Source organism: Labrus bergylta, chromosome 18, assembly GCF_963930695.1.
Source record: "Labrus bergylta chromosome 18, fLabBer1.1, whole genome shotgun sequence".
Taxonomy (NCBI): Eukaryota; Metazoa; Chordata; class Actinopteri; order Labriformes; family Labridae; genus Labrus; species Labrus bergylta.
This window is the reverse complement of record NC_089212.1, coordinates 18,178,755-18,204,631: the sequence shown is the minus strand read 5'-3', so window position 1 is coordinate 18,204,631 and position 25,877 is coordinate 18,178,755. Positions and strand designations below refer to the sequence as shown.

The 25,877-nt window shown below is 39.4% G+C and overlaps 3 protein-coding genes across 6 annotated transcripts; 2 read left to right on the top strand and 1 right to left on the bottom strand.

The window, feature by feature from the left end:
* Window positions 1-1,643: 1,643 nt before the first annotated feature.
* On the top strand, window positions 1,644-7,851 carry map7a (microtubule-associated protein 7a). 3 transcript variants are annotated; one of them, XM_065966622.1, is made up of 15 exons: window positions 1,644-2,143; window positions 2,975-3,079; window positions 3,233-3,307; window positions 3,417-3,580; window positions 3,694-3,793; window positions 3,960-4,076; window positions 4,314-4,444; window positions 4,616-4,752; window positions 4,852-5,078; window positions 5,176-5,326; window positions 5,602-5,770; window positions 5,911-6,015; window positions 6,131-6,181; window positions 6,337-6,565; window positions 7,357-7,851. In XM_065966622.1, exons 1-15 carry the CDS (start codon window positions 2,014-2,016, stop codon window positions 7,365-7,367), a joined length of 1,902 nt encoding a protein of 633 aa, XP_065822694.1. In that variant the 5' UTR covers window positions 1,644-2,013; the 3' UTR covers window positions 7,368-7,851. The 3 variants fall into 3 exon arrangements, with proteins under 3 accessions (XP_065822694.1, XP_020483525.2, XP_020483514.2); XM_020627858.3 differs by having other exon boundaries at window positions 1,646-2,143; window positions 4,290-4,444; window positions 7,357-7,850; XM_020627869.3 differs by lacking the exon at window positions 3,960-4,076 and having other exon boundaries at window positions 1,645-2,143; window positions 7,357-7,850.
* Window positions 7,852-8,188: 337 nt separating this feature from the next.
* LOC109978527 (uncharacterized) lies at window positions 8,189-12,759 on the bottom strand. Its single transcript, XM_020627875.3, has 13 exons — window positions 12,517-12,759; window positions 11,739-11,858; window positions 10,989-11,108; window positions 10,721-10,840; window positions 10,265-10,384; window positions 9,925-10,133; window positions 9,790-9,835; window positions 9,587-9,711; window positions 9,359-9,490; window positions 9,125-9,239; window positions 8,851-8,985; window positions 8,632-8,757; window positions 8,189-8,478 (listed from the first exon to the last, which is right to left on the bottom strand). The coding sequence occupies exons 1-13, from the start codon at window positions 12,707-12,709 to the stop codon at window positions 8,336-8,338; spliced, it is 1,704 nt and encodes a 567-aa protein (XP_020483531.3). The 5' UTR covers window positions 12,710-12,759; the 3' UTR covers window positions 8,189-8,335.
* Window positions 12,760-13,651: 892 nt separating this feature from the next.
* ahi1 (Abelson helper integration site 1) lies at window positions 13,652-25,570 on the top strand. Of its 2 annotated transcripts, XM_065966154.1 has the most exons (26): window positions 13,652-14,052; window positions 15,243-15,364; window positions 15,850-16,433; window positions 16,546-16,640; window positions 16,738-16,924; window positions 17,123-17,315; window positions 17,401-17,496; window positions 17,600-17,785; window positions 18,016-18,168; window positions 18,817-18,949; window positions 19,152-19,275; window positions 19,488-19,717; window positions 20,304-20,410; window positions 20,552-20,670; window positions 20,916-21,046; window positions 21,148-21,288; window positions 21,405-21,598; window positions 21,692-21,737; window positions 21,839-21,891; window positions 22,279-22,396; window positions 22,578-22,627; window positions 22,765-22,830; window positions 22,924-23,086; window positions 23,467-23,549; window positions 24,761-24,849; window positions 25,032-25,570. In XM_065966154.1, the coding sequence occupies exons 1-26, from the start codon at window positions 14,043-14,045 to the stop codon at window positions 25,210-25,212; spliced, it is 3,654 nt and encodes a 1,217-aa protein (XP_065822226.1). In that variant the 5' UTR covers window positions 13,652-14,042; the 3' UTR covers window positions 25,213-25,570. The 2 variants fall into 2 exon arrangements, with proteins under 2 accessions (XP_065822226.1, XP_065822227.1); XM_065966155.1 differs by lacking the exon at window positions 24,761-24,849 and having other exon boundaries at window positions 25,032-25,171.
* The last annotated feature ends 307 nt before the right edge of the window (window positions 25,571-25,877 follow it).

Below are 25,877 nucleotides of genomic sequence, written 5' to 3'. Positions count from 1 at the left end.
TTTTTACTAGCTTTTCTAGTCCAAGTCCCACGCGCATGCAGTGACGTAGGATAACAGGTTAACAAACGCACCTTTCACGCCAAAGTGTGAAGTGTTTTTTTTTTTGGTTTTTTTAACGTTAACACCAAAAACAAGCCAAAATTTCTCACAATTTTTTTTTTTAAACTAGGCATTTTTCATAATATGTTATGACAATATGTTTAACAAACAGAATGACAAAAGGGACCACCTTTGCCCCAAAAGGTAAGCTTAACATAAAAGTTTATTATCAGTGATCATCTCGTACCCTAATTAACTTTGTTAGCACTACCTGTAGTAAACATATACTTTCTGTAGCTACAGCTATTTTTTCACTCTGGTTAACTTGAACACGTATTCATTAATTTAATTTGATTATTATTTTAAATGTACAAAAAGCTTTACTAGCTTTTAAGAAGAAACGTTATAATTCGCAAGGGATTGTGGGATAGGTAGTCCCTTGACTCAGGACAAAAAAAATATGTACACAGTCTTGTTGTATCTTTGTCTTTTTCTCCGTTTTTCGATGCCGTTTTGGCGCCGAATTAAATGTGCTATAGTCCTGAGTATTGGGGTGGCTGGTTGTCTTAGTTTCAGTCACCAATCTCTTGATATAAGAATTTTGTGAAAAATCAATGGAGGGTTTGAATGGGGAAATTTACTTCTGATTGGCCAATTCAGGCCATTCACGCAGACACACAGCGAGGGGAGGAGTGAGGGGGAGGGGGGCATTTCTACTTTATTTATTTATTTATTCTTTATTTTTACAGTCTATGATTTCTACAAGTACACATTTGTTTTGCTACAGACGTCTCGCAAAATGTGTTGCAAAACTCAAGCAGCGCAAATTCACGCGAGAAAAGTAGTGGATTTTCTTTTTTTTTATTCAAGTAAACATTTTTAGCCTACATACAAGTTCACTTTTCTTTTCCCTTCAAGTTCTCACATCACATTCTTCAAGCTCACATCTACATTCACATTCAACAATCTTATTGCTGTTTCTGCATTTGATGTGTAAATCCATGCATACATTTTATTTCTCATCTTGACATATTTTTCAGTTAGGAAGAAAATTGAGTTTACGTCTACTATATCAATTTATGTTAATGACCTTAAGGTTATGGTATGGGGGTTGGCTGACTGGTTTAGTCAGAATACAACACTGCTACAACTAAATGTGTCCTAGTATCAGATTCTCTGCTTATTTGTTGCTAAATTTAAATGTAATTTGTGCCCAAGTCAACTCATTTTAATATAGATGAAGCCAGTCAAAGGAAGGCCTAAGGTTGACTTCAGTAGCTGCTCCACTAGAAAGAAAGACTTCCATCTAGTGGTCATACTATTTTATTCATCATGATGGATTCAGGGGTGAAAAAATATCTAAATATTTATTTGCCTCCCCTGATGAGACACTGACTTAATCGCAGATAGTTGATGTCTGAGTAATGTATGTCACTGTGTATTACTGTACCGTTGTCATGGCAATTATTCATGAAGACATGCAGGCTTTCAGCTTTGCTTCCTTTTTTTCTCTGTCTCTGGGAAACGCTGCATCCCCTTGGCCACTTCCATCTAGCGAGCAGGCATCGATGTGGGGGAGTTAAAGTGACAGAGCTATATTATGTGAAAGTAAAGCAGAGCAGCTCACAAGGGTAAGATCTTTAAATGGGGGAGTTGCCTTTTTATAGACGTGATCAGGATCTGTGCAGACTACCGTAACCTTAAAGGAGACAGGAGTTAAATTTGTGGGCAACCTAGCGTTGATTCATTTCCAAACCACTGGACTGGAGTAAAACTGTATTCTTTGTTTTCATGCTTTTCTCTTGTTATATGGTTTTGTAAGGCACAGATGGACAAGCAGCTGATGCATCCTTTCATGACACACTTGCCGTGTGAGGACCCGAAAGGCATCTTGAAATAGAAATTCAAGAGAGGAGGAGGAGGAGGAGGAGAAGGAGGAGAGAAAGGAGGGGGGTTTTGTGCGAGAGCATTGGTATGCCAGGCTCAATCCCCAGCATGGCTGTGCAGAAGAAGAGTGTCATCCCTCCATCGCAGGGACCACTTTCAACACGTACAATCGAGAAGGGGAGCCAGAAGAAGGGGAATGCATCTGAAAGGGCAGGAGGTGCGTAGCTTTTGTCCACATTATTGTTTAAGAAATGTATTTGTATGATTTCTCATCACAACAAGCCTTTACTTGAGGCAAATCCAGACTGTAGATCACAAGATCACAGCATCATCTGATCATATTGGTGACGCATTAACAGAACATGTATGGATATCTTTCATTGTATTGTGATTTTGCATTTTTCCAGCAAACATTACATCATTTTAACACAGATTACAAAATACAAAGCAGCAAAGTGTTACTGTTTAACCCTAAAGGATTACGTCCATGTGATGTTTTTTCCAGCCCCGTGTCGTACCAAATACTCATTGGTCTTGTGTGGATCCTTTATGTGTTTATCTTTTTTTTTGTAGCTTGTTTCACTTACATAAATAAAAAGTGATCAGGTGCCAGCATGTTTGCTATGCCTTCTTTTAAACACAGGAAGCTTATAATGGCTCTTTCATTTGCAGATGACCCTAAGGCCATCTCCTTTTAAAATAGCCATTTTATGGAACAGATGTGCTCAATTGATTCAAAAGTCTTTCCATATCAAGATGTGTTCATTAGTTGAGTCCTATGTTTGGGTACAAAACATGTAAGTTTTAAGTATAATGGCTGTTTTCTGTGTCGTAGTTACAAAAGTAAAAGCCTGAAGAGGTTTATGGTTGCGGTTTATTGACATAGATATACATCCAAGAACTACAAGTTTCATTCAGATGCACTGAAATGCGTGCATGCTGGATCTCCCCTCTCCCCTTATCACATTCAAATGAATAACTAAAAACAATAATAGTCAGGGTTTTTGCTATTTTTAACACAACATACTGTTTTGTTCCTCACTTTCAGGCAATGGCACCTGTGTCAAACCAAATTCAACAGCAAAGAAAACCGTCTGCTCTGTCATTAAGTCTCCCAAGATATGCAACTCAGCTTCTCCACGAGCAACTGCAGGTGTGATACATCTCTTACTGTCAAATAGCAGAAGTATTGGTTAACACTTGGAGAATGGTATCGTTTAAAGTTTGTTTTAATGTTTAACATCATAATGGAGCTCTGTGTGGATATGGCATCAAACTAAAAAAAGATGCAACTGTGCGTTCACAGTGGCAAATGGACAAAATGTTGACGAGAGGCTGAAAGCAGCACGGGAGAGAAGAGAAGAGCACCAGAAGCTGCTCGGTATGTGAAGCTCCTATGATCCTGCAATTTTCCTCAATTAAAGAAAAAGAACAATTGACATACACAACCGATTCTTCTGTTTATGCTGGTTGACTTTTTATTCCCTCAGTGTCCCGAGAGCTGAGCAGGTTGGAGCGGGAGCAGCAAGCCAGGCGATACTATGAACAACAGCTGAAGCAGCGCAAGAAGAAACTCCTGGAGCAGAGGCTCAAAGAGGAGAGGAGGCGTGCTGCTGTGGAAGAGAAGCGCAAGCAGAGACAGAGGGAGGAGAGAGTGAGTGTGGATGGTGGAAGTAAAAAAAAAAAGTTGTATTGTTTATTTTTGGGGATGCCTTTCTGATGCCACAGCTGTGGTTTGAACACTGATATTTGTTTTCCTGAATGAAGGAGCGATATGAATCTGCAGTGCGTAGGACGCTGGAGAAGAGCCAGAGAGCCCAACTGAACCTGAGTCAGAACTCAAGGGGAAGGAAGCTCACCAAAAACGGTAAGTATACATAAACATGCTCTCTTTTTTTCTCCTCTTTTTTTTTTTTAACTGACGCTTTCTTTACTTATAGCACAATTGTCTTTGTAACATTCTGAACACAACCATTCTTGGCTTATCTTTTGTTTTTGCTGCGCTCAAACCTTTACGCTGATCAATACGCTAGTTCCTCGTCGCTTACCGCTGACACCATGGGAGAAGAACTTGGTCAGTCGCCTCCTTACCCCCACATGCTCTTATCTGGCCAGGAGCAAGAGTGCTGCTTGTCAGTCAGGAGAAGAAGGTACTCTCTCCCATGATAACAGACTGCGCCCAATTGCTTTTATGTAACAGCAGTGTAATGCTAATGTATGGCTATTATAAGCTTTTGCTTCAATCAGCCTGTCCTGTCTCTGAAAACTAATGCTGCTCATTTTCCTCTCTGTTTACTTCACATTTCCATGATGGCTTCCTCCATTTTTTTTATACCTAAATTCAATACAAATCACTGTCTCAGTTGTCCATATTTGTCGCCGTGCAGTTTCATTCCACTCCATGAATATCACCAACACCACCCCCTCCCCTAAAAAGCCCCAGCACCACTCTGTTCCAGTCCAGCACAGACCATCTTCCTCACCAAGTCCAAACAACAGAAGCATCAATCAGACGCAGGTAATTCCAGCTGTTCCTCTGGTCTTAAGTGCATGCTGTGTTGCCGAAAGATGTCTTTTATATCAGTTTTAGTTGTAGATAGTTTAAGTTTGTATTTCATGTTTGGACTATATGAGCAGCATGGTACAAGGAAGTCAGAAAATTCACAATTGTTCTTCTTTTCTGGTTTAGTTTAAAGCAGCGAGAAAGCAAGAAGCAAAGAAGAAGAGCTCAAACAGTCACTCTAATCCTAAATCATCTGCTGTTAACACCATTGGGAAACCAGCTCAAGTAACACAAAGTAGAACAGCCTCACCTTCACCTGAAAGGTATGAGAAATGTCTGTGACCATGCATCTCTGACATACTAGCACTTATTTGAACAAAGTGGGTCACCCCCTCTCTTCTGCTGCTGCTCCTCTCTCGAAGGAGTCCACGAAGATCGATCAGCAGACATTCAACCCCGCTGCAGCTGGAGCTCCCGTCGGTCCCAGAGGAGGATGTTACTGTTTGTAGGTCTGCCCTTGCTCCTGGTAACTCGAGGCCTGTACGAACACCAGCCGAAGGTCAGCATGAGAAAATGAAGGATGAAAATCCATGTTTGAACCTGTCTGACAAAGTGGCTGAAGCTGTAACAAGAACAGCAGGAGATGGAAGTAAGACACAGAAATGCTCAAAAAAAGAGTGCAGTATTTTTTGAAGTGTGTTTCAGGTGTCTAATTAGGTGATTATCTTCATGCCCTCGTCATGCAGCTCCACAGCCTCCTGATGTCACTTGCAGGACCTCAGGCGGGACAACCGACCAAGAGGCAGCCTCGCGTCTCCTAGCTGAAAAGAGAAGAGAGGCCCGACTACAACGGGAGAGAGAGGAGCAGGAGCGCCTACAAAGAGAGGAGGCCGACAGGTAAGAAGAGAGACAGAAACACTTTAGTGTAAATCTGTTGCACTACAATAGCTGTTTTCACATATGCACGCCTGACAATTAATGGAACATGTCAGGACAGCCTGCCCCTTATAACACACACAACGATTGCACCAGTCGCTCACTGGTCTCGTGATATAACTGTCATTACTGTTCCTCCTCCTGGTCACTTGGGGGGGGGGGGAGGAGGGGGGGGGGGAAGACATTTTCAGGAGCTTTGTGTATGTGCCAATTCAGCAAATCTGTGACATGAGCAGGCGGAGTCGTGAAGAACTGGAGCGCAAGAGGTCAGAGGAGCGAGCGCGACAGCAGGCCGAGGCTCAGCGTCTCATAGAGGAGAAGAAGAGACGGGAGGAAGAGGAGCAGAGACGAGCCGAGGAGGAGAGAGCCCAGGCTATGAGGGAAGCTGCCCTCCTGCTGAAACAGGTGACACATCTTAACTTTCCTCATGAGGGAAACAGCATAAACAACCAACAAGCATCCCTGTCAGTTCTTTTTGTGATTCACTTAACTTTTGAAGGACAATTTTACTGTTTTTTTTTTTAACGTGTTCATTTTAAATTTAGAGAGAGGAGGAACAAGCCAAAGAAAAGGCAAAAGCAGAGCAGTTAAAACAAGAGAGAGAACTCCTCGCACAGAAAGAGGAGGCAGCTCGACAAGCCAGGAAAAAGGTGAATATAAAAACATGTACTGTATATTAATATCCAAAGTCTTATTTAAGGGAGTTGTTTTTCCACAAAGCCAACCATGACAGAATTTTAATGAAAGCTGTTTGTCTTTTTTCAGCGACTTGAGGAGATCATGCGGAGAACCAGGAGGACAGATTCTCCAGATACGGTGAGGTTTTACTGTTGGCTTTTTTAAATTTTTTTAAAAGAACACCACGGGGCTCTCATGACGCAAATCTAGTATCCCCTCACAACTTACTAAATCCACTTCTAAGAGCTGAACAGCTTGTCCGAGACTAAGTTGGTTAATACCTTTCAAAACAGAAATCTGTGCCGGTGAGGATGCTGCCAAATGAAGCCGAACCAAAGGAAAACACACAGCCTGCACACAATGGCACAATAGAAGACGCTGTCAAGCTGCCGGTGGGGACCAAGACCTCACAGCTCATGCCGAGCAATGAGGAGGCCATGGTACCTGTCGTGGCCTTCAAAGAACGCAGGTCTCTTAGGACCCTCACAGGCCTGGAGGAAATCCAGACTCACCAACGAGCAGGTGAGACACAGACATTAAATCCTAACACATTCTGATCCCTTTTATCAGTCTATAGTGTATTATTATTAAGGTGTTATGTTTTTTTTTTCTGCTTTTTTCTTTATGCATGTTCATCCTTTTTTGTGCGTGCCTATAACATTTAGTGCAAACATCCCCTTGGACTGAAGAATGAAGTGATTAGAATTTGGTGGTCCAAGGTCACTATGATCTTTTAATAAACATATTTGGCCATAGTTCAAGTATGTATGTTCTTATTATGAATGTCACATGTGTCTAATAGAAATGTTCTACCCAAAAGGAAGGGCCTAGTCAAGGCATAGGCGATAAAGGCGGTCGCCTAGGACTCTGGAGGGGCACTGCCTAAAATCCTGAATGTGACTTATATAGCCTGAATATGTTGTTGACTGCCAGATTGACAAATTCCCTGCTCTCCACACTCACATTCACCGCTCACTCGCTCAACCACTCACTCACTGCAAACCACTAAACCGGTTACAGCAGAGCCCACCATACTAAAAGCCCACAGGACAACTTCTTTGTGCCGTACTGTTGTGGAAAAGCACTTTTCTGGACAGTCCTATTCTATTGGAAATGACATTTTAGGAATGTCTGGAGGAAATATTGACAAATTTGGCACAAATTTACTTTTGGTGGTAAACAGCTTTTAATGCAGAAAGCACACTGAAGTTTTCTCAATCTAAAAAACGAATATTTCACCCCAAAATGCGGTGCTTTGACATATTTGAGACATTTCATTTATTGTCACTGTATTTTTTTTTTTATACTTTCAGAGGTCATCTGAGCATCTGAAAAGAAACCAAATGTGTCACAAAGACTTCGTTGGAGAGCTGTGAGTTCTGTGAAAAACAGGAATCCCTGCAGCACAGCCACTTTGCTGCCCTTCTGCACCTTGAAAGCGCATGTAAAATTACAGCCTTGCCTCTCACCGAGGAACGTCAGCATTCAGGCACCTTTCTGTGTGTAACCAGTGGCACAAATGTTGGAGAAGTTATTTCTGTATGACTTAAGTACAGCACGTTTCTGAACTGAAAATTGAAGATGTAGACAGTGGTGGTGATAGTTTGCTGGAAAATGCAGTCTATCTTTTCAGAGAGTGTTGCCTCTGTGAAATACTAGGAATAGCCATTCTAACAGTCACAACTTGTGTCAGCCATATGCTTTCTGCTTATTCCTGATATTTCTTGCTATGAAAGCACTTTTTCCTTCCTCAGTTTTGTCACTGTGGAATTAGAATAGTGGCTGTTTGCACTACAAAGACTTAAAGTTGTAACTCCCTGTCCTACCCTGTCGTCTAGTGAAGTTTAGCAATCACATATTTCAAAGCTGCTAAGGAAGTTAGTTTCTGAAGACTTTGCTTCAGTTTGTGAGTGTTGATATAGAGAGAATAAAATGCACAACGCGTATATTGCACTTCTAGTTGCTTTGTATGATACTGCGCAATCACTTTACAGAGCAAAGTTTAAGGCGTTAAGTGAATTTATTATCATAAAAGCATCTTAAAATTGTATCCAATTATGAATATTACATCTTTTTCTTAGAAGTATCGCTTAAACCTGTTCAAATATATGCTATAATCAATTAAAGTTGATCCTATGCCACATCTTTGCCTTGTTTTTCCTTTTATTTGTTAAAAACATAAAAAAATGGATGAAAAATAAATACATAAAAAGAAAAACATTTTATAAAAATGGTACTTGTCAATACAGTGCATGAATAAGAAAATGTAGTACAGGTCACATCTCCGAATGTTCACAGAGGAAGGGAAGGGTTAACAGAAGGAGAAAGGGGCTGAATCATCTCAAGCAGCCGCCTGGTTTCCTCCGTCTGCGCATGCACCTTCCAGAGCTGAGCCTCCAACTCACTGTCAGCCAGCAGTGAGGAAAAGTCTCCATCTGCAGATGAGAGCAGCACAAACCAGGCTAAGAACTGCTCAATTCCAAATGATTTTATTTTACATTTTGTTTCCGCACATTTATGATGAGAGGATTTGAAGGGCTGCAGTGACCTTAGTTTCTAAATACAAAGATATAAAACGAAACACAGACCTTTTTTGAGGTTGAATGTTGTAACTATGGCAAGTTGCTGGAACTTTACATCTTTCTTTTGTAGAAACACCAACAGGTAGTCCAACATGTCTATATAGTGAGGTCTCAGGAACTGGGCCGTCTCATCTATATGAGAAGCAAAAATTACAGAATGATATTTTTGATATTCATAAAATGAAACGAGTCATGATTTGATGTTTTACTTGCACAGAACATTACCTGTCATGTCTAATTTGCTGATGATGGCTGCACTGGTGAACGACAACTGAGGATTTTGCATTTGTCCCAACAGCTTCACTAGTCTTGAAACTTGTTCTGAGGTAATTTTCATGGACACTTTAGACTTCAGTGGACCTGACATTGAAAATAAATTGATAAGGATTATGAAAACAAGACATACATAAACAATTTTGTTCTGTAATGCTCAACACTGAGCTGCAGATATGAGATTCCATGGAGCAGAACATAACTTGTTCATTTCCAGCTCACTCACCCCAGGTCATCAGGTGATTTAAGTGTGATGTCACGTGCAGCAAGGTCTCATCTGACAGGGCGGGGGACTGAAGGGCGCAGAGGAGTCCTGGAAAACATGAAGTCTCCACCGCAGCCTGGATAACAAAGATTGCATTCAACACAGCTGAGCGAATCTCTGGCAACACACACAAACAAGTCATGTATGAAACACAGACATGCAATTTAAAATTCATGAATTGTAGCCTCTGTGTACCTGCCGACCCATACAGGAGCTGCACAGGTCAGTGATTATCTTGCAGCTGTGTGTGATTATCACTGCGTTTGATTTCTGATGATGTAGCAGTTGACCGATTTCATCCAACAGGCTCTCACTTAAAAGGACTTCCTGAAATCAAAGCAGGACAATATCATACATATATATATATATTGGGATTTATACAGTGTAGCATGTGTTATTATCCTGATTTGTAGGAAATCATACATGGTTTGGTGGGTGTGCAGACAGTGTAGAGAGTAATGTTATTGCTGACTCAGGGGAAGATGTTTGCAGCAGAGCCTTCAGAGGCAGCACACAGTCCAGCTCCATCAGCTGCTCCTGGATCACAACTACACACACAAAGAACAAAATTAATAGCAGCTGCTTTTGGACATGGTCTTAATTTTTGTCAATAACTAAATGATTACCATTCTTTGAGAGAGTTTGAAGACACCTGCATGCTTGGGTCGAATTCTGAAAAGGAATTTAACATACATATATATATATATATACATATTCCATTTTTTCTAGTTCATCTTTAAGCCACTTAAGTTTGTGAATACCTTTACTACGGAGGAAGACATGAGAGTCAGAAGAGACTTTAATAAATAATGACCCCCCATGCTGAGGAGCTTTGGGTGGTGCTCCTCCACAGCAGAGATGTTGCACAGAGCGGTGCAGCTGTAAAACTGCACCACTGAATCTGTAGACTGCAGCAGAAGAACCAGAACAGGAATAGCTCCTGCTTGACATACAATTCTGGTCGACCAATTTGGGAATAAAAAAAAAAAAAAAGAGAAAGTTTTGGATGTTTCCATGTTAAATTGAAGAAAAAAACTACATGAACACAGCAGCTTGAAGTTTTGGGAACAACATGCAAAGATTCTGCAGAAAGGATCCAACCTGACTGTGTGAGATGTAACAGAGCCCACGTTGCATTCTGTTGCACCTGGGGATCGTAGGATTTTGCCAAAGCCAACAGTGGGATGATTCCGTCAACCATGATAGTTTCCCTGTTTGTTTCTGCAGGAAAAGAGATTAAAGCTCTACACATATCTTAAATATAAGGTCTGGGCCCCCTAGGGGAAGTGCCAAAGATCTCATGGGGGGCATGAAGCTTTGTTTTCTCTGAGGGTGTCAAAACTAGTTTTGCAAAGAAATACACACGCACTGTAAAGACCTAATGTAACACTTAATAACTAGCATGATCAAAGTGCACTGGATGCAAGCTTCACTGTCTAGACAGATGTGAGAACCAGTAAGTAATAGTTACAATAAAAATAAAGACATACAGACTGAAACTTTAAGGAGGGGGGGATTTCCCAAAAAAAAAAAACATTTTCTACAGTCTGTACAAACCTGAGGAGGCCAACATGGAGACGCAGGCACAGGAGTGACACTGAGCGGTGGAATCACCAGACTGGAACATCTCCATTATAGGTACCAGCATCCCCATTTCAACCACTGATGCCTTACACACTGAAATCACACTTTCTGGACATTAATGATGGTCATCCTTTTCACAAAAGTTGTTAATATAGTTGTAAGCTTTAAAAAGTGTTGATTTCAACTGTTAAACAACTTTAATACAAACTCTAAAACGTACTGTGTGAATCTTTTCTTTTACCGTTATTCTTTGCTAGCAGATTGACCAAAGAGAGGGAGATAGTCTTCTGCACATCCAGGTCCGTTGACAATAGTAAGGCCAGTACTGGCTCCATGAAGGACTCTGATAGGGGAGATTTCACTGCAACACACAATTACGAAACAGCAAAAAAAAAGAGAGAATAAAATAAGGACAAACAATAAACTGGTAGTTGTATTAGAATGATCTAAAGGTTGTGCACAGTCTAGATTAGCTGTCAGACTCAAACACTAAAAAATATGACGGTTGGCTGGTTTTTAATTCACGTTCAAGAAAGAATAATCTCTTCCAGGTTTTTTCAACCTCGACCACTGACACATTTATGCAAACTACAGTGTGATCACACATTTACTACAAGGCAAAACTTGTTCTTATTTTATCAACACAATGGTTTAAAAAATGAAAAAATGATCTATAAATAAACATTAATTTCATATGAATATCTGTTAGTTAGGATTTGAAAAAATAAAACCCAATTATTTGTTCTTCATAATGAAAATAAAGCCCACACATGGCTAGATATTGAACCAGCTTCAAATAAAAAAAAAAAGGACGGTTGAAAATTTGCATGATACTGGTCATACCCGTTGGAGAGCTTATCCCATAACAAGCGATATGAGAAAGCTGAAGTGCAAACAATGGTCTCATTTTATGTGCCACTGCTGTGCAGGAAAGAGCTATCACGAAGATTTTAAAATGCAGCATAAAAATCTGTTTGATTTCTTTACTCACCATGATGGCTGAGATGTAAATAATAAATGGCTGCAGTCATTTGTAGATCAGTGTTTTCGGAGGCTGCAAGTCTGTTCAGTGCTTGTAGACTTTCTGGATTAGGAAGTTGAGTTTCATTATCTAAGAAAAGGAGAAAATAAAAAATGATTTATACAGTTGGTTGGTTTGAATGAAAACACTGGTTTAACGCTCCTGTGAGGAACTTTTGGTTTGGGGACGATTTTGGGGACTCCTTTGGACTAAGCTGATTTTGTGCCGTATAAGTGTAAATAGTGTTAATAAAAATAGACACATTTCTTTAACAGTGAAGTGTATCACTCTTCAGGTTTCTGCAACATGTTTTTTTTTTTTTTTTACATTGTCTGACATTAACCTGCAGCAGAAGTTTCAGACATTAACAATATCTGTAGCCAATCTATATGTTGATTGTTTATTTGTTTTTGTAGATGATAAAGAGGCATCAGTTTAAATTTTAGTCTGTTTCATAGCCATCTCAAAAATCATTGCAGGATCTTTAAGTATGACTTTGTACATGAGTTGTGTAAATTCTAAGTACAATTGTTTTTAATTAAATACTTATAATAGTAGGACACAATGCATCTTATTTAACAGCGTTGATGCACTTAATCCTATGTTCTAAATTTGAGTACTAACTGGATACATTGCACAAACAGAAAAAGGCAGGTCAACATTTCCCCTTGTCCATACAGGTAAGAAACATCGTGTGCTTTTCACAACAAAAGACAAAGGACCGGGCTGCGTGACAGAATGTTCCTACCATTCAGAAGGTGTAGAGACAGTAAGTCTCGTGTCGTCGTCTTCCTCTCAGGTGCACTCCTGAAGCAGGTGCATTGAGCCAACACTGTGAAGGTGTCTCTTATTATTTGCTCAATTTCTCTGCAAACTTTCCTCAAATTAGCAACAAATTCTTTGAGCAGTCGCGAGCAGTCTCCACAGAAATCAGAAGCCATGACTACATCTTCTATAGAGAGGTGTGGCACCAGTATGGCACCTGTCTGCTTTCCGCAGGTTGCACATAGACACGCCCACCGACATCACGTGACTGTAAGGTAAACAGCAACAGATTGTTCCCGACCCGTTACGCAAATCATGGCCTGTAAAAAAAAAAAGAAAAGCAAAATAGCCTACTGGATTAAAAGGCCCGTCAAATAAAATCGGGATGTTTTATTAATCAGCAAACTGTTCCACCCATTTAAAGTAAAATAATGCTGTACGTGTTCCCAGCAGGTAGAATATTCACCATGCACATTAATAACTTATCATTTAGTATTTGCCTACTTGCACATAGCTCTGTATATATATATTTATTTCTCGTTTACTGCACATAGTTCTGTTTACATCTGGTCACTACTGCACATAGTTATGGTTACATCTGTTTACATCTGTTTGTCCGATCACTGTCCACTCATATCTACTCTTTTATATTTTGTATTTTTAAGTTAAGTTTAAGCTTTAAGTTGTATTTAAATTGACACTTTATATTTAGGTTGAAACGTTTCGTTTACTTGCACTGTTGTTAATTTACTGCTCTGTGTGCCTTTGAATTGCCCCCCGGGGACAAATAAAGTTTTTTGAATTGAACTGAAGGCAGTTCAAATTAGAGCCATTTGTCTGCAGCTTGTAGCCTGGAGCCTCTCGTCTTTGGCTCTGAGCTACGTATGGATTTACGTATGGATTTACGTATGGATAATATTTATAATAATAATATAATAATGATAATAATAATAATAATAATCGTAATAATAATAATAATAATAAATAAATAATAATAATAAATAATTTATATTTTTATTTTAGTTACGATTTCACTTTCCGCAAATCTCATTGGCGAATTTGTTGTTTTTTGTCAGCGCGTCACGAACATGGTGGTTAAGCTCCGCCCTCCGCCCGGTTGACTTGGAAACCGTTGCAGCGTTGTTGACAAAGTCGGAGGATATCGCTAGCAATCACTGCAGAGGGTAGACACACTCAGTTATCCAGTTGAATGCCGGGTTTTTAACTACACTTGTGTGGTGGTGTTTGTTTGGTTGTGATGCTCACGCTGTTTCTTACTGGAACTGAGTGTCAATGTTCAAATCGTAGTCGGTTAACGATGCCCTTTAGCTAACGTTAGCACTTAGCAAGCTAGTTAACCTAGCCAACATCACAGTACATGCAGTAGGGGGTTGTTCCTACAGATGTTGCCTTTTGCGTTATTATAATCCTTGTATTCAGAATGAAAGCCTTCCTATCTGGATTACTCTCCTTTTACCATCAGTATGAGGGACATTACGGCGCCTGACAATGCCAGCAGGTGAGTCTCCTGCTGTCCTCACAACACACCGGTGCAAGATAATACTGTGATTCTTTACTGTAGTGGAAAATAACATGTTAAAAAGAGACATTTTGCAGAACAATTGAACAATGTAATCAATAATATGTACTCAAAGTATTTTATTTATTTATTATTTAATTAATAAATATTACTTCTATTTATTTCGAACGATTACAAATAGATTAAAATGAATAAACAAATGGAAAAAAAAAAAAATCTGTATAAAAAAAATAAAAAGCCAATTTCAATATAATACACATTTGACTCTTTCGAAAAAGGGATAGGAAGAAGCCCAGGCTTGTCAAGTCCTACCCCCATTCTTCACTATTAACAAATGCACAATCCAATAAAATAAACTAAACGGACAATACAAAAAAAATATTGCAATTGAGCTATTAAGAAAAACAGAACAAAACAAAAAAAAAAGAACAAAATGAACAGGCGCCATTAACATCTGTGAGATTTACATTCTCCTTCCTCATTTCTGTACTTTTCAAAGATACATCTTTTGTACATTTTTTTTAAATTGCATTATATTCATACTTTGTTTAATCGTTTTGTCAAGACCATTCCCCAAAACCACCCCGCAAATGGAAATACACATACTTTTTAAATTGGTCCGAGCATAATGCTGTTTCAAGTTTAGTATCCGTCTAAAGTTATAACCCCCCTCTCTGTCTTTGAACAGTTTTTGTGTGTTTACAGGTAGCAGTTTATTTTTTGCTTTATACATTATTTGTGCAGTCTTAAATTCTACCAGATCCCCAAACTTTAAGGTGTGTAATTTTAAAAACAGTATATTGGTGTCTTCATAATATCCTACATTGTTTATTGAAGTCCTTTTTGAAATAATGCAGAATACACTCTTTCAGTCTCGCCTTCTTCATATCGTCTTACCTTAATAATTAGGTGCATTAAAGTGCAAGCATTATTTTATAGTTTGTGATCAAGATGGGGATCTTTTAATATTTTTTGGTGTGTATGATAAACATTTGAGAAAAATACTTGAAATTGAAATGAACTGTAAACTTTGCTGAAGTACAGTATTAGAACATATTTATCCTTCAGCACGCACCACACAATGTTTTGATCGCATACTATTCACTGATCTATATGTTACCGTTAAATTTCCACTTTCCCAGTAATAGTGATGCATCTTTTTTTTTAAGGTGAGAGTGAAGACCGGGCAAAGACCCGCGAGAGATTTAATGAAGTGTTCAAGAAATACACTGAGTCAGAGAAGAAGAAGGCTAAGAAGAAGAAGAACGCTGAAACTCAGGAGACTATTGTGGTATGTGTTGTAACCATAGGCTGTAAATATGTTGTAATGTGTAGTTCTAGCATTAATGGTGTAGAATATTAATCAAACACCAAACGTTCAATATGTGATAACTAAGTGTTGGATTACTTTGAGGTAATATTTATTTTTCAGTTCTTCCTTATTTTTTTTTTATTCTGGTGAGATGTTGCATTAAACAGGCTGCAGAAAAATTTAGATTTTTATTTTTACATTCAACCTGTTTGACTTATTTTATCTCCTTTTTGCATGATACAATGCAGAATAACCACCTCAATTTAAAAGGGGGTATCTTTAAGGATTTTTCATGTACCATTATATATATTAAAAGTTCTCTGATTCAAAGGAAACTGGACTTAGTAGAAGATTATTAGTTGAAATTACAGTTGCCTTTGGATCAAGTTTTGATTTATCATGACCTGGATGGAACCTACACAGACATCCTAATATTCTCTGGTTCATTTTTTCTGCATCTTTAGCTTGAAAATTTAAAAAAGAATCTCAACCTTGGGAAGGACACAGAAGATGATGAGGCCATTCTCCAGAACACATACCACCCTGAACAAGGCAGCCCTCGCTACACAAAGAATAAGCGCAGAGAGAAGGAAACAGAAGACAAAGTCAATATCAACAACAGTAGAAACGAAGAGGAGATTCAAACTTCGAGAAGCAAGAGAAAAAGTAAGAGGGAGCTTCCCTCCCTCCCTGTTTCTGAGGACGCTACCAGTTACATCGAGAAGGATGTGGATGTTTCCAAGTCTCAGATCCCTTTGGAGCCAGATGATGATGGAGGTGGTGAAAAGGAAACAAAGCGAAAAAGTAAGAAAGAGAAAAGCAAAGGCGCTAAAGAGGCCAAAGCAGAGAGTCAGGTGGAGGACACAGAAGATAAGCTGCTGCATGAATACCAGCAGCAGATTGCACAGGAGGATGAGAGAACTTTAAAGAAGACAAAAAACAAGACTGAGGAAGAGAGCACTGTCTCCCAGAACGTTACGCTAAATAATGATGTTGGCAAGAAGAAAAAGAAAAAGCTGAAATCTGTTATGTCAGAGCAAGAAGTAGGGTGTGTATAGTCACTTTTTATTTGTTAACTTGCTTTTAACATTTGTTTTAAGACACTGGGCTGCAATTAAACATAATACTGATGTTCGATTTTCTACTCTTTGTTCTGGTAGGGATCAAGATGAAGATGCTGACAGGGAAGCTGAAGTTGAGAATGAAACCCAAGGGGAGACCAAGGGGAAAAAGAAAAAGAAGAAGAAAAAACATGGTAACTTGAACTGAATTTCCTGTTCATCTTTTACAGAATTCATGATTAAAATGTATGTTTTCTCTCATTCTGATTTGTAATGTTCCCTTTTCTTTAGTTGCCAAAGAAGAGAGTGAAACTGAGGCAGATGTGCCAGAGCGACCAATGTTCGATGACAGCCTCGTGCTGGGAGTAAATGTCCACAGAACAGATCGCCTCAAAACAGACCTACTGATCTCACACCCTATGGTGAAGATCCATGTTGTGGATGAAATCACTGGACAGTATGTGAAGAAGGAAGACTGGTGAGAGTGGACCAAAATCTCACCTAACAATCAGTGTTCAATTCTGTCTTTAAAATTTCCAGTTACATTATTTCCTTGAACCTTCTGTCCTTCTAAGCTTGTAAACTATATGTATTTGTGTTTTAGTTCAACCAATGCATGCTGAAATTCAATTTGAGGGTTAACTGAAAATGTACTGGTTGTCTTGTTTTTTTGTAGCCATCGGCCAGTTTCCTCGTTTTATGAGCGAGAGAACGTCGACCACATTCTGCCCATCATGACTCAACCGTTCGACTTCAAGAAGAACAAATCGGTCGTCCCTGAATGGTGTGAGCAGATCATCTTCAACGAACGCTTCGGACACTTTGTTGAACAAAATGATGACAGCCCCAGAGTCATACTGTTCTTTGAAGTGAGAGACATTTCCTTTTGGACATATGTGTAACCAGTTTACAGTGTATTTGTAGGTAAATGTTTCATTTCAATGTTTTCTTAAGATACTGGACTTTATCACCATGGAAGAAGCAAGAACCAATGCTGATGTTGACAAACAGGAGGGAGGATTCAGAAAGATTGCATGGGCATTCCTTAAGGTACCTGCTCATTCAAAAAAAGGTAGACCCGGCTGAGCTTGTTGTTTTTTTACTTCTTTAACACTCATGTCCTTTTCTTTATTTCCCCCCGCATATTGTTTAGATGGTCGGCACAAATGGTGTGCTGAATATCGACAGTAAACTTCGCCTCCAGCTCTTCTGCCCTCCACCTCGAGCAAAGAGACAACCTAAAACAATTGAGGTGGTCGAGTGGTGGAGGAAATACCCCCGATACAAATATGCCTCCACCCTTTATGTTACGGTGAAGGGCATTAAACTCCCTGAGCATGTAAGTCATTGTCTGCTGTATAGATGTTGTTAATTACTTCTGTGATCAGCTAATAATGTCTCACATTACTTCTTTAGATTTATAGATCTGCAAATGTTTGATGTGTCACACATAAGTAATATCAAGCTAAAATGTCGCTTTAGAGCATCATGTGTAAAGTAAAAGTCACGCCACAAGTAGATTCAGTGATGTGTCGCAGCTGATGTGGATTTTTTTTTTTTGTTCTGCAGGTTGACCCGAGTATGCGATCCATGATGGCCCTGCAGGAAGAGAGGGGTAGCACCTCCTACAGTGAACTGCAGAATGAGGTCACCAAGAGAAGCCTTATACAGCCTGTAGAGAGCAAGACACCCGCCTTAAGATGGAGCAGACTGCCAGGACAGGTCGGTAGTAAGGAGTTAGGAGGTCTTCTTCACTGTCATAGGAGTGCAAAAAAATATCTTGACTGTGGCTTGTAGCTAAAACAAAGCACCACACAGACAAAAAATTAACTATATAAAAGAGCAAAAATATGGATACTATTGAAAATAAACTTGGTAAATAAATAGACTGATGAAAAAATAAACTAAATAACACAATCAAAGGATCTCTCTGTCAAGGGAGACAAAACCCATTGAGCATTTTAATAGGCTGATTGCAGTTGGAAGAAAAGAGAATAGCAGTAAGTTCTACAACAAAGTAAAACATAACAACTCCCTGACTGCAACAGAAAATGTACTGGAGAGAACACGACTGGAAAAAGCCACAATACTTGCTACCTTCTTGATTTGCCGGTTGTAAAAATGACTGAGCTCTTTTCTTTGGGTACATAACACTCTGATAGGTTGAACAATCTACAGACAATTCTGCATGCACTGTTATGTGGTTAAAAAGGGTTCTCGGCATCAGAAAATGAATGGTTTGAGCGAAATCAGCTACAAATAACCCTAACTGTTCACATTAGACTGTTAGTATAGTTTATCAAACAGCCGAGAGACAAAATGTGAACCTTTTCCCGACTGCACACTCCTAACTGGGTCTTTCTGTTAAAGGTCTGTCGGATTCCTAACAAGCCCATGCTGTCATTCCGTGGCGGCCAGATGGGCTGCTTCACGGTGCTCTTCTCGCACGCTGGGACAATACTCGCTGCTGCTTGTGCTGACAGAGATGCTTTCCCTGTTGTAGGTAAGCAACACCTCATCAACACCCTGTAAAACTCCCCCTGCTGATGCCACTCTGGACTCCTCATCTTCAATCTCCACCTAATTACCTTGCTGTTTACACAGAGTCATCCTGAGTCTGAGTCTTAAACTTACATGCATGTACATAACATTTGGAAATACTGTGGTATAATCAATAATCAAGCTTCTTGATTTTTTTGTTTCAGTGTATGAGATTCCGTCTGGGAAAGTTTTGGCTGCCTTCAGTGGCCATCTGAAGATAGTCTATGATCTCTGCTGGTCCAGAGATGATCGAAGCCTTTTGTCTGCCTCCTCTGATGGAACTGTCAGGTGTGTTTCTGGTTGTTAGCTTAAAGAAAAGAATTAAGTTAATAAAAGAGGGGCTGCTGGTAAATGAATTGCTGTAGTCACAGTTTTTCTGTCCACCTCTAGGGGGAGTAATTACTCCTCAAAGTGAAAGGCTCCCTTCCAGTGACACAGCATGTTTTGAGCCACTGTCTCTGAATATGCATTATTCAACTCTTCTTGCTCTCCTACATCAGAGAGTGGAATGTGGAGAAGCTCCTGGGAACGGCCCAAAAGGTTCTCCCCCATCCATCCTTTGTGTACTGTGCTCAGTATCACCCCACAGCCCAGCACCTGGTGGTGACGGGGGGCTTTGACTCTCTGGTGCGAGTGTGGAGGCTTGATGTGGATGATGTGAATGGCCAGCTGCTGCAGGAGTTCGAGGGTCACAACAGTTTCATCAACACTGTTTGTTTTGACTCTGAAGGTAATCAATGTTGTGTCTCTGCCGCATGTGATACAACCATATCACCGAGTGATAAACTGCCTTTGGGTGTGCACCTCTCACCCAGTGTACGCTGAGATAGGCCAACTGCATTCCTGGTGTTAATATACTGCATTCACACATGAGAAGTGACAGATACAAGGTCATTAAAAATGTTTATTGTTTAGCATGACCTGGCTTTAATATTGACATGAAAATAACTGTTATTCTAGTCTTAAACATAAAAAGTGCTTTTAGCTTTAATAAGTTGTTGAATATTTGTTGATATTGATACACAATTCAAAGTAAGAAACTGATGTTTTTAAATCATAAGCTGCACCTGTCCACTCTCAAACACCCTTTGACAAAGGTCATCAAGTAGTTTCAGTGAGTGTGTGAGCATGCCTGTGTCCATTTCAGGGGATTTTTTTTGTCGGGCATTTTTTTTCTTTCTGCTATTGCCATCTGTTGTAAAGCAAATAGTGTTTATGAAGGAGCGAGGCTTGTCTTCTTTTATTATGTAAATTGAGTATATTATACTTGTGTCCTTCCAGGCTGATGTTCCCTTTGTTGTGTTTGTTTTATTCAGGAAGGCGAATGTTCTCTGCAGACAACACAGGCAAAATCATTGTGTGGAAAACTTCAGTGAACGACAGCAAGCAGCGTCAGCCATGTAATCGCTGGAGTGTAGAGAAAGTACGTGAGATGATGTCTGTGAATGGTGTACCTACATGTACATATTACAACAGTGTACTGCACAACTAAAGGCTCGTGCTTGGGCAAGTACAGAAGATAATTGTGAGATATTTTAAAATTGTGCATGTTTTCTCTTTGCAGAAAATTGATGAGAGTGACCTCAAGGGTATCCCTGTCAACATGCTGCAGCTCCATCCGAACGGCCGGTGTCTGCTCATTCATGCCAAAGACAGTGTCCTCAGGATGATGGACTTGAGAATGTAAAGACGCCTTGACATAACCGTCTGCTATTAGAGTGAAACTGTTTTGTTTTTACTGTCAGTGTGGCTGCAGATTTGATGGTTTGCTTTACAGCTATTGCAGTAACCTAGTGAAAAGAAAGTCAAAACAAAACCATTTTAACACTTACAGCAGTGCCCATTAAAGTTTTTGCTGTCATAAAATTTATATTACTAGAACATACTTTTAATCTTGAACTTTTCACACAATTTTCTTTCCCTTTCAGTCTGGCTGTAAAGAAGTACACAGGAGCAACAAACTACAGAGAGAGGATCTGTAGCACTTTTACACCATGTGGAAACTTCATCTTCTCTGGCAGTGAGGATGGGATGGCATACGTCTGGAATAGTGATACAGGTGAAAAGCATGTTGTTGATTTTTCAGTCAGACAGAAACAAAGAAATCCTTTACAGTTCTGCAGAGTGGATCAAACTGTAAACTTCATTCAATCATTACAGGAGATCAAGTTGCAGTCTACTCCGAGCTTTGTTACCCAAATGCTCTCCATGGAGTGTGTTTTCACCCGCATGAAAACATGGTCGCTTTCTGCGCCTTCGGTCAGAGCCAGCCTGTCCATGTGTATCTGTACGATCGAAAAGGTTTGTAAAAAAAGCCGATCGGTCGTTTCAAACCTCCTTATTTGTCACTACTCTTCTGACCTGTTGATACAAACAGCCATTGAAATACAATCCAAGCTTAGACAATTGTTTTTCAGTTTCCCAGATGGAGGTGCACAACATAAAAGCTGCGAGCAGATCAGCCTCGGTTGACACCAAAACCATGAGACACACACCTGACACACCAGTGTTACAGGACATGACTTCTTCTTCAGCCATGGATCAGTTTGCCCACACAGCAAGGCTTGCATTCAAAATGCAATGTATTAAGGAGACACTGGACTCAGTTCTTGTAAATAACATTCTCTTTTACTTTGACATAACATATAAGACAGACATTTAAAGGGCACTATTGACTAAATCTCACCCTTTCCCCACATTTTAGGAACCAAATCAGAGGTCTTCAGCTTCTGGATTCCTATACGAACAAGGTACTGTACAGTTTGTCTTTTAGAATTGAATTGTTGATTTGAATGAGATGAATTTCTTTATCAACATGGTTTAACTCTTTATTTCTGTGTTCTGTTTGAAGGCAAAATGGGCATTACAAATACAGGAAGGAGCTTGACATCAGATTCTGGCACAGTGAGTTTTTGATCAGGGTTACTTTGACACCTTTATTTAGCCAGTGTTTTTTGGGCTCATAGCTGGTGATTAACCTGCCCCTTCATTCATGCCCTTGCAGAGGAAGGAGCCCCCACTAGAGAAAGTCTTGTAAAGTTTTATATTTTTTAAGATACATTTGCATTTTAGCCCATTTTCTCTGGGTCTCATTTTATCCACATTATTCAGCTGGCTGCTACTTTGTATTGTATTAAATCTCAGCAGAAAATTACAATTAACCACTGGCCAGAAAAATTGCATAATGAGGCCTCTGAGGGTCTACATGAAATAGAGAACTAGCTATTACTTTACAGTTATTTGAAGTGGGTGGAAAAAAACTTCAACTCAAACCCAGCTTTTTCTTCACAGACGGGATTAAATGCTTCATTACCACCTCCGTCTTTCTTGTCCCCGCACTCCAAGCTGCAGCTGTCTGGATCTCTAGCCGAGCAGCTGATCCCCCAGGCAGCTCTGAGTACCCAAAATCGTAAGTGGCTTGTACTGTTCATAACACTCTCATGTGTCTTAAACTAATGAATGGCTTTAATGCTGCTCTTTGATATGCTCGGTCAAATCTTTTGCAAGATTAAAGCTGCATGAGGTACATTTAGGGTAGCGTTGTGTTGCAGTCCCAAGCCTGCTCTTTATAGTTTTTTTCCTCTTATCAGGTGGTTTTAGTCCAGTTGGTCAGCGCCTCAGAGGATCCTTTAGGCTGCAGGTAAGGTTGTTGAGTGTGTCATGCATCATTATATAGACAGTGCACAGATTAGTCAACTGCTACTGGGGGTCTGCCACATAGCAAACATCTTCTAAAACTGCTTCTACAGATTAAAAATGATGTTTTTTCTTCTTCAGGCCCTTCCTGACCACTTTCCTTCAGGCAGCCAAGTGGAGACGGATTCAGCCCCTGTTCAACAAGTAGTAAGTATACACTGTAGCTGTACGCTCAGTTACAAGGAGCCTTCTTCCCTTCTCATATTTAATCCATCCTCCACCTTTGTGTGTCTCTTCTAGGTCGTCGCGCTCTATGACTACAGAGCTAATCGGTCGGATGAACTCACCATACGCCGCGGTGATGTCATCCACGTGCTCTACAAAGACAATGACAACTGGTGGTTTGGGCGTTTGGTCAATGGGCAGCAGGGATATTTTCTTGCTTCTTATGTAGCAGACCAAAGTGAGTGTTTGACATTTTGGTTCAGAAACTTCAGACCAAGTAATCTGATTGGACAAGGGATGTCCCATTAGAAGGTTTCTATGTAGAGTACACAGCAGCCAGGCGTGAGTCACATTCACAGCAGAACGTTTTTGTCTAGCTCAAACTAGTTCAGAATCACACAGATCACCAATGAAACTGCCTACAGAGCCTTAGCTCACTGATTGCATGATAAATAGAAACATAAAAAAATATATGTTCCTAAAACAAAGTAGCTGATTCCCTGTAACGTTTCGGTACACACAAAGTATAAAAAAATAAAGGAAAATGTTAATGTGTTGGTGCCAGCACTCCAGTTACAGTCAAGTCGATGCATGATTCTGAGTTGTTTTATATTGTAGGAGATATCAGCGGAGAGGTGACTCATTCCGTAGAGTCACACCCAGGCCTTGAGGGGACAGTGGAGAGGTCCACACCAACCAGGGTAAGAAGGCAGTATTATATTTGTAACATAAGCAGGCAGGTGAAACACGGTGTGGCTGTAATGGGTCTATTCATTTCTGGTACTCCATACCTAAGTTTTCCTTGGCTTTGGTCTGTTTAGCCTCTGTTTCTGTTCAGAATAGAGATACTTTACTTGTCTTTCTTTTGACCACCAAACACTCACTGCAGGCTTCAAAGGCTTTAAAAAGTTGTTTTTAGCTGTAAAAAACTTAAAATCACACAAACAAAAAAATCTAACCTTTGAACAAACTGTATATTGCTGTTTTTTGGCCATGCCTGTAGCAGGGAGCTTAGCATTTCAATATCGGCTGCTCGCACGATACATCACTTTGGCAATTACTGAAATATATACATACAACTAATACATAATCCTGCACTAATGTTAATGGATTAACATTTTACACAGACATTCATTCGTGCCCACAGGATAAAGACCCCTGACTTTTCCTGTAATGAGATTAATTTTTGTAACTTCGACTGAAATATCTCGACAACTATTAGTTTCCCAATTAAAGAACAACATATTTTCCTTAGGAGGAATTTACATTCCTGACTTTGTTTACTAGTTTAGTGTTTTGGTTAATTACCAAAGACCTGCAAAACTTTACATATTTTCATTTAATTTGGCAAACTTTAGCATGCTAAGGTGGTATCAATGCTAAACATTTTACATAGTTCATCCTTCAGTTGTGGACGTGTCGGTATGCTGAGTTAGCATCAAGTATAAGCACTTCTGTTCCCTAAGTACAGTCTTACAGAGCATTTTTTCAATCCCATTACTTTTACCCAAAATCTGCAAATACTTTTAGGATTTGCATGTCATGTGCCTCCTTATGACCGCCTGAGCTACAGTGAGATTCTACTGCTGAAAACATTCTCATGACATTGAAAGGAACCATACAGTAAAACATGTTTATGTAATATTCCAAACTGCTGTCATTGCATCAAAAGTCAACTACAGAGCTGTGCTGGAGGCATTTAACATAAGTATAGAAAAACTATGAAAAAGTATAAAAGCCACTATCAGCCTGAAGTGAGTGAGACACTTTTAAAGGGTTAACATTTCAATGTATTCTCTTTTTAAAAAGAAAGTATTCTTAGTGTGGTGTTAAGGTACTTGTATGGTTCGGTATCTTCTTCTGTCATCCTATTTTTCTATACTCTTTCTATTCTTCTTCCTTGCTTTTCAAGGTATCTGCTGCAATTAGTTCTTCTGGTGAACTTAGATTTCTTTCTGAGCCGACACTATCAGACACAGAGCCTGAGCTGGCTGATGCCAGGTAAGTGGTTTTTTGCTTTGCTGGAAATTTTTGTATCTACTTTCACAGGGTCACAGTACCTGCATGAGGCTCAACGTATCTCTTTTTGTTAAACAAATATTGGACAATGCAGCACCATGACATATTTTATGTAATGTTTAAATAATAATGAATACCTTTTCTGGGCTTTGATGCTTCCATAGAACTAGAAGGAAAAAGAAGGTGAAAAAGCCAGGAGTTCCTGCAGCTTCATCCCAAACCACATTTTCCGATGCAGATGCTTCAGAATTGACAAGCACACGGAGGAGAGGCCGATTGACTGACAGACCTCTCCCCAAGAGACTGACAGGTCAGGCTAATGGGGCCTTTGAGTCTGATACATAAAGTCGTGGACACATGACTGTTTTACCCTGACTGCTTTCATTCTTATTCAAAATACATTTTTTATGGCAATAAACTGTACAGGTCTATTGAATCTTTATTGTCTTTTTATATATCCAAACATCCATATATTTATATCATGTAATTTACTTTGTACGGATTGAATGATGAAATGTTAAATATGCTTTTTAAAAATCTGTTTTACTTATCTATTGTTGTTCCCATAAATGTCTTTATTTTAACAGATGATAAGGTTTTCACAATTTCAGTTATATCCTAGTTATACGTTCCTAGCCTGTACGAGATTAATTAAGTTTGTATATTTCTTTTTTTAGCAAATAAAAAATACAAATGATAAGTATTCTGTTTTATTAATTTATTTGTTGATTATTAATTATAATGTATGTGAAATCACATTTTTAACATTAGGTATTTAAACAAGCATTTCTATGCATGTTGTGATAATTTGTGCATAAGTTTTTATTTCTTTTATTTTATTAGTTTATTTGAATCAGGGACAGTGTGAGAAGAGATGCTTAGTACCAGATTTAGCTAACTAGCTAATTTCATTCTGTTGTCCCTTTTCTGAAGTGTCTCTGCAAAACAATGCATAGTCTGGGAATTAATCGTAATTTGCTTATTTTAATTTAGTCTAAAAGTGTACGTGC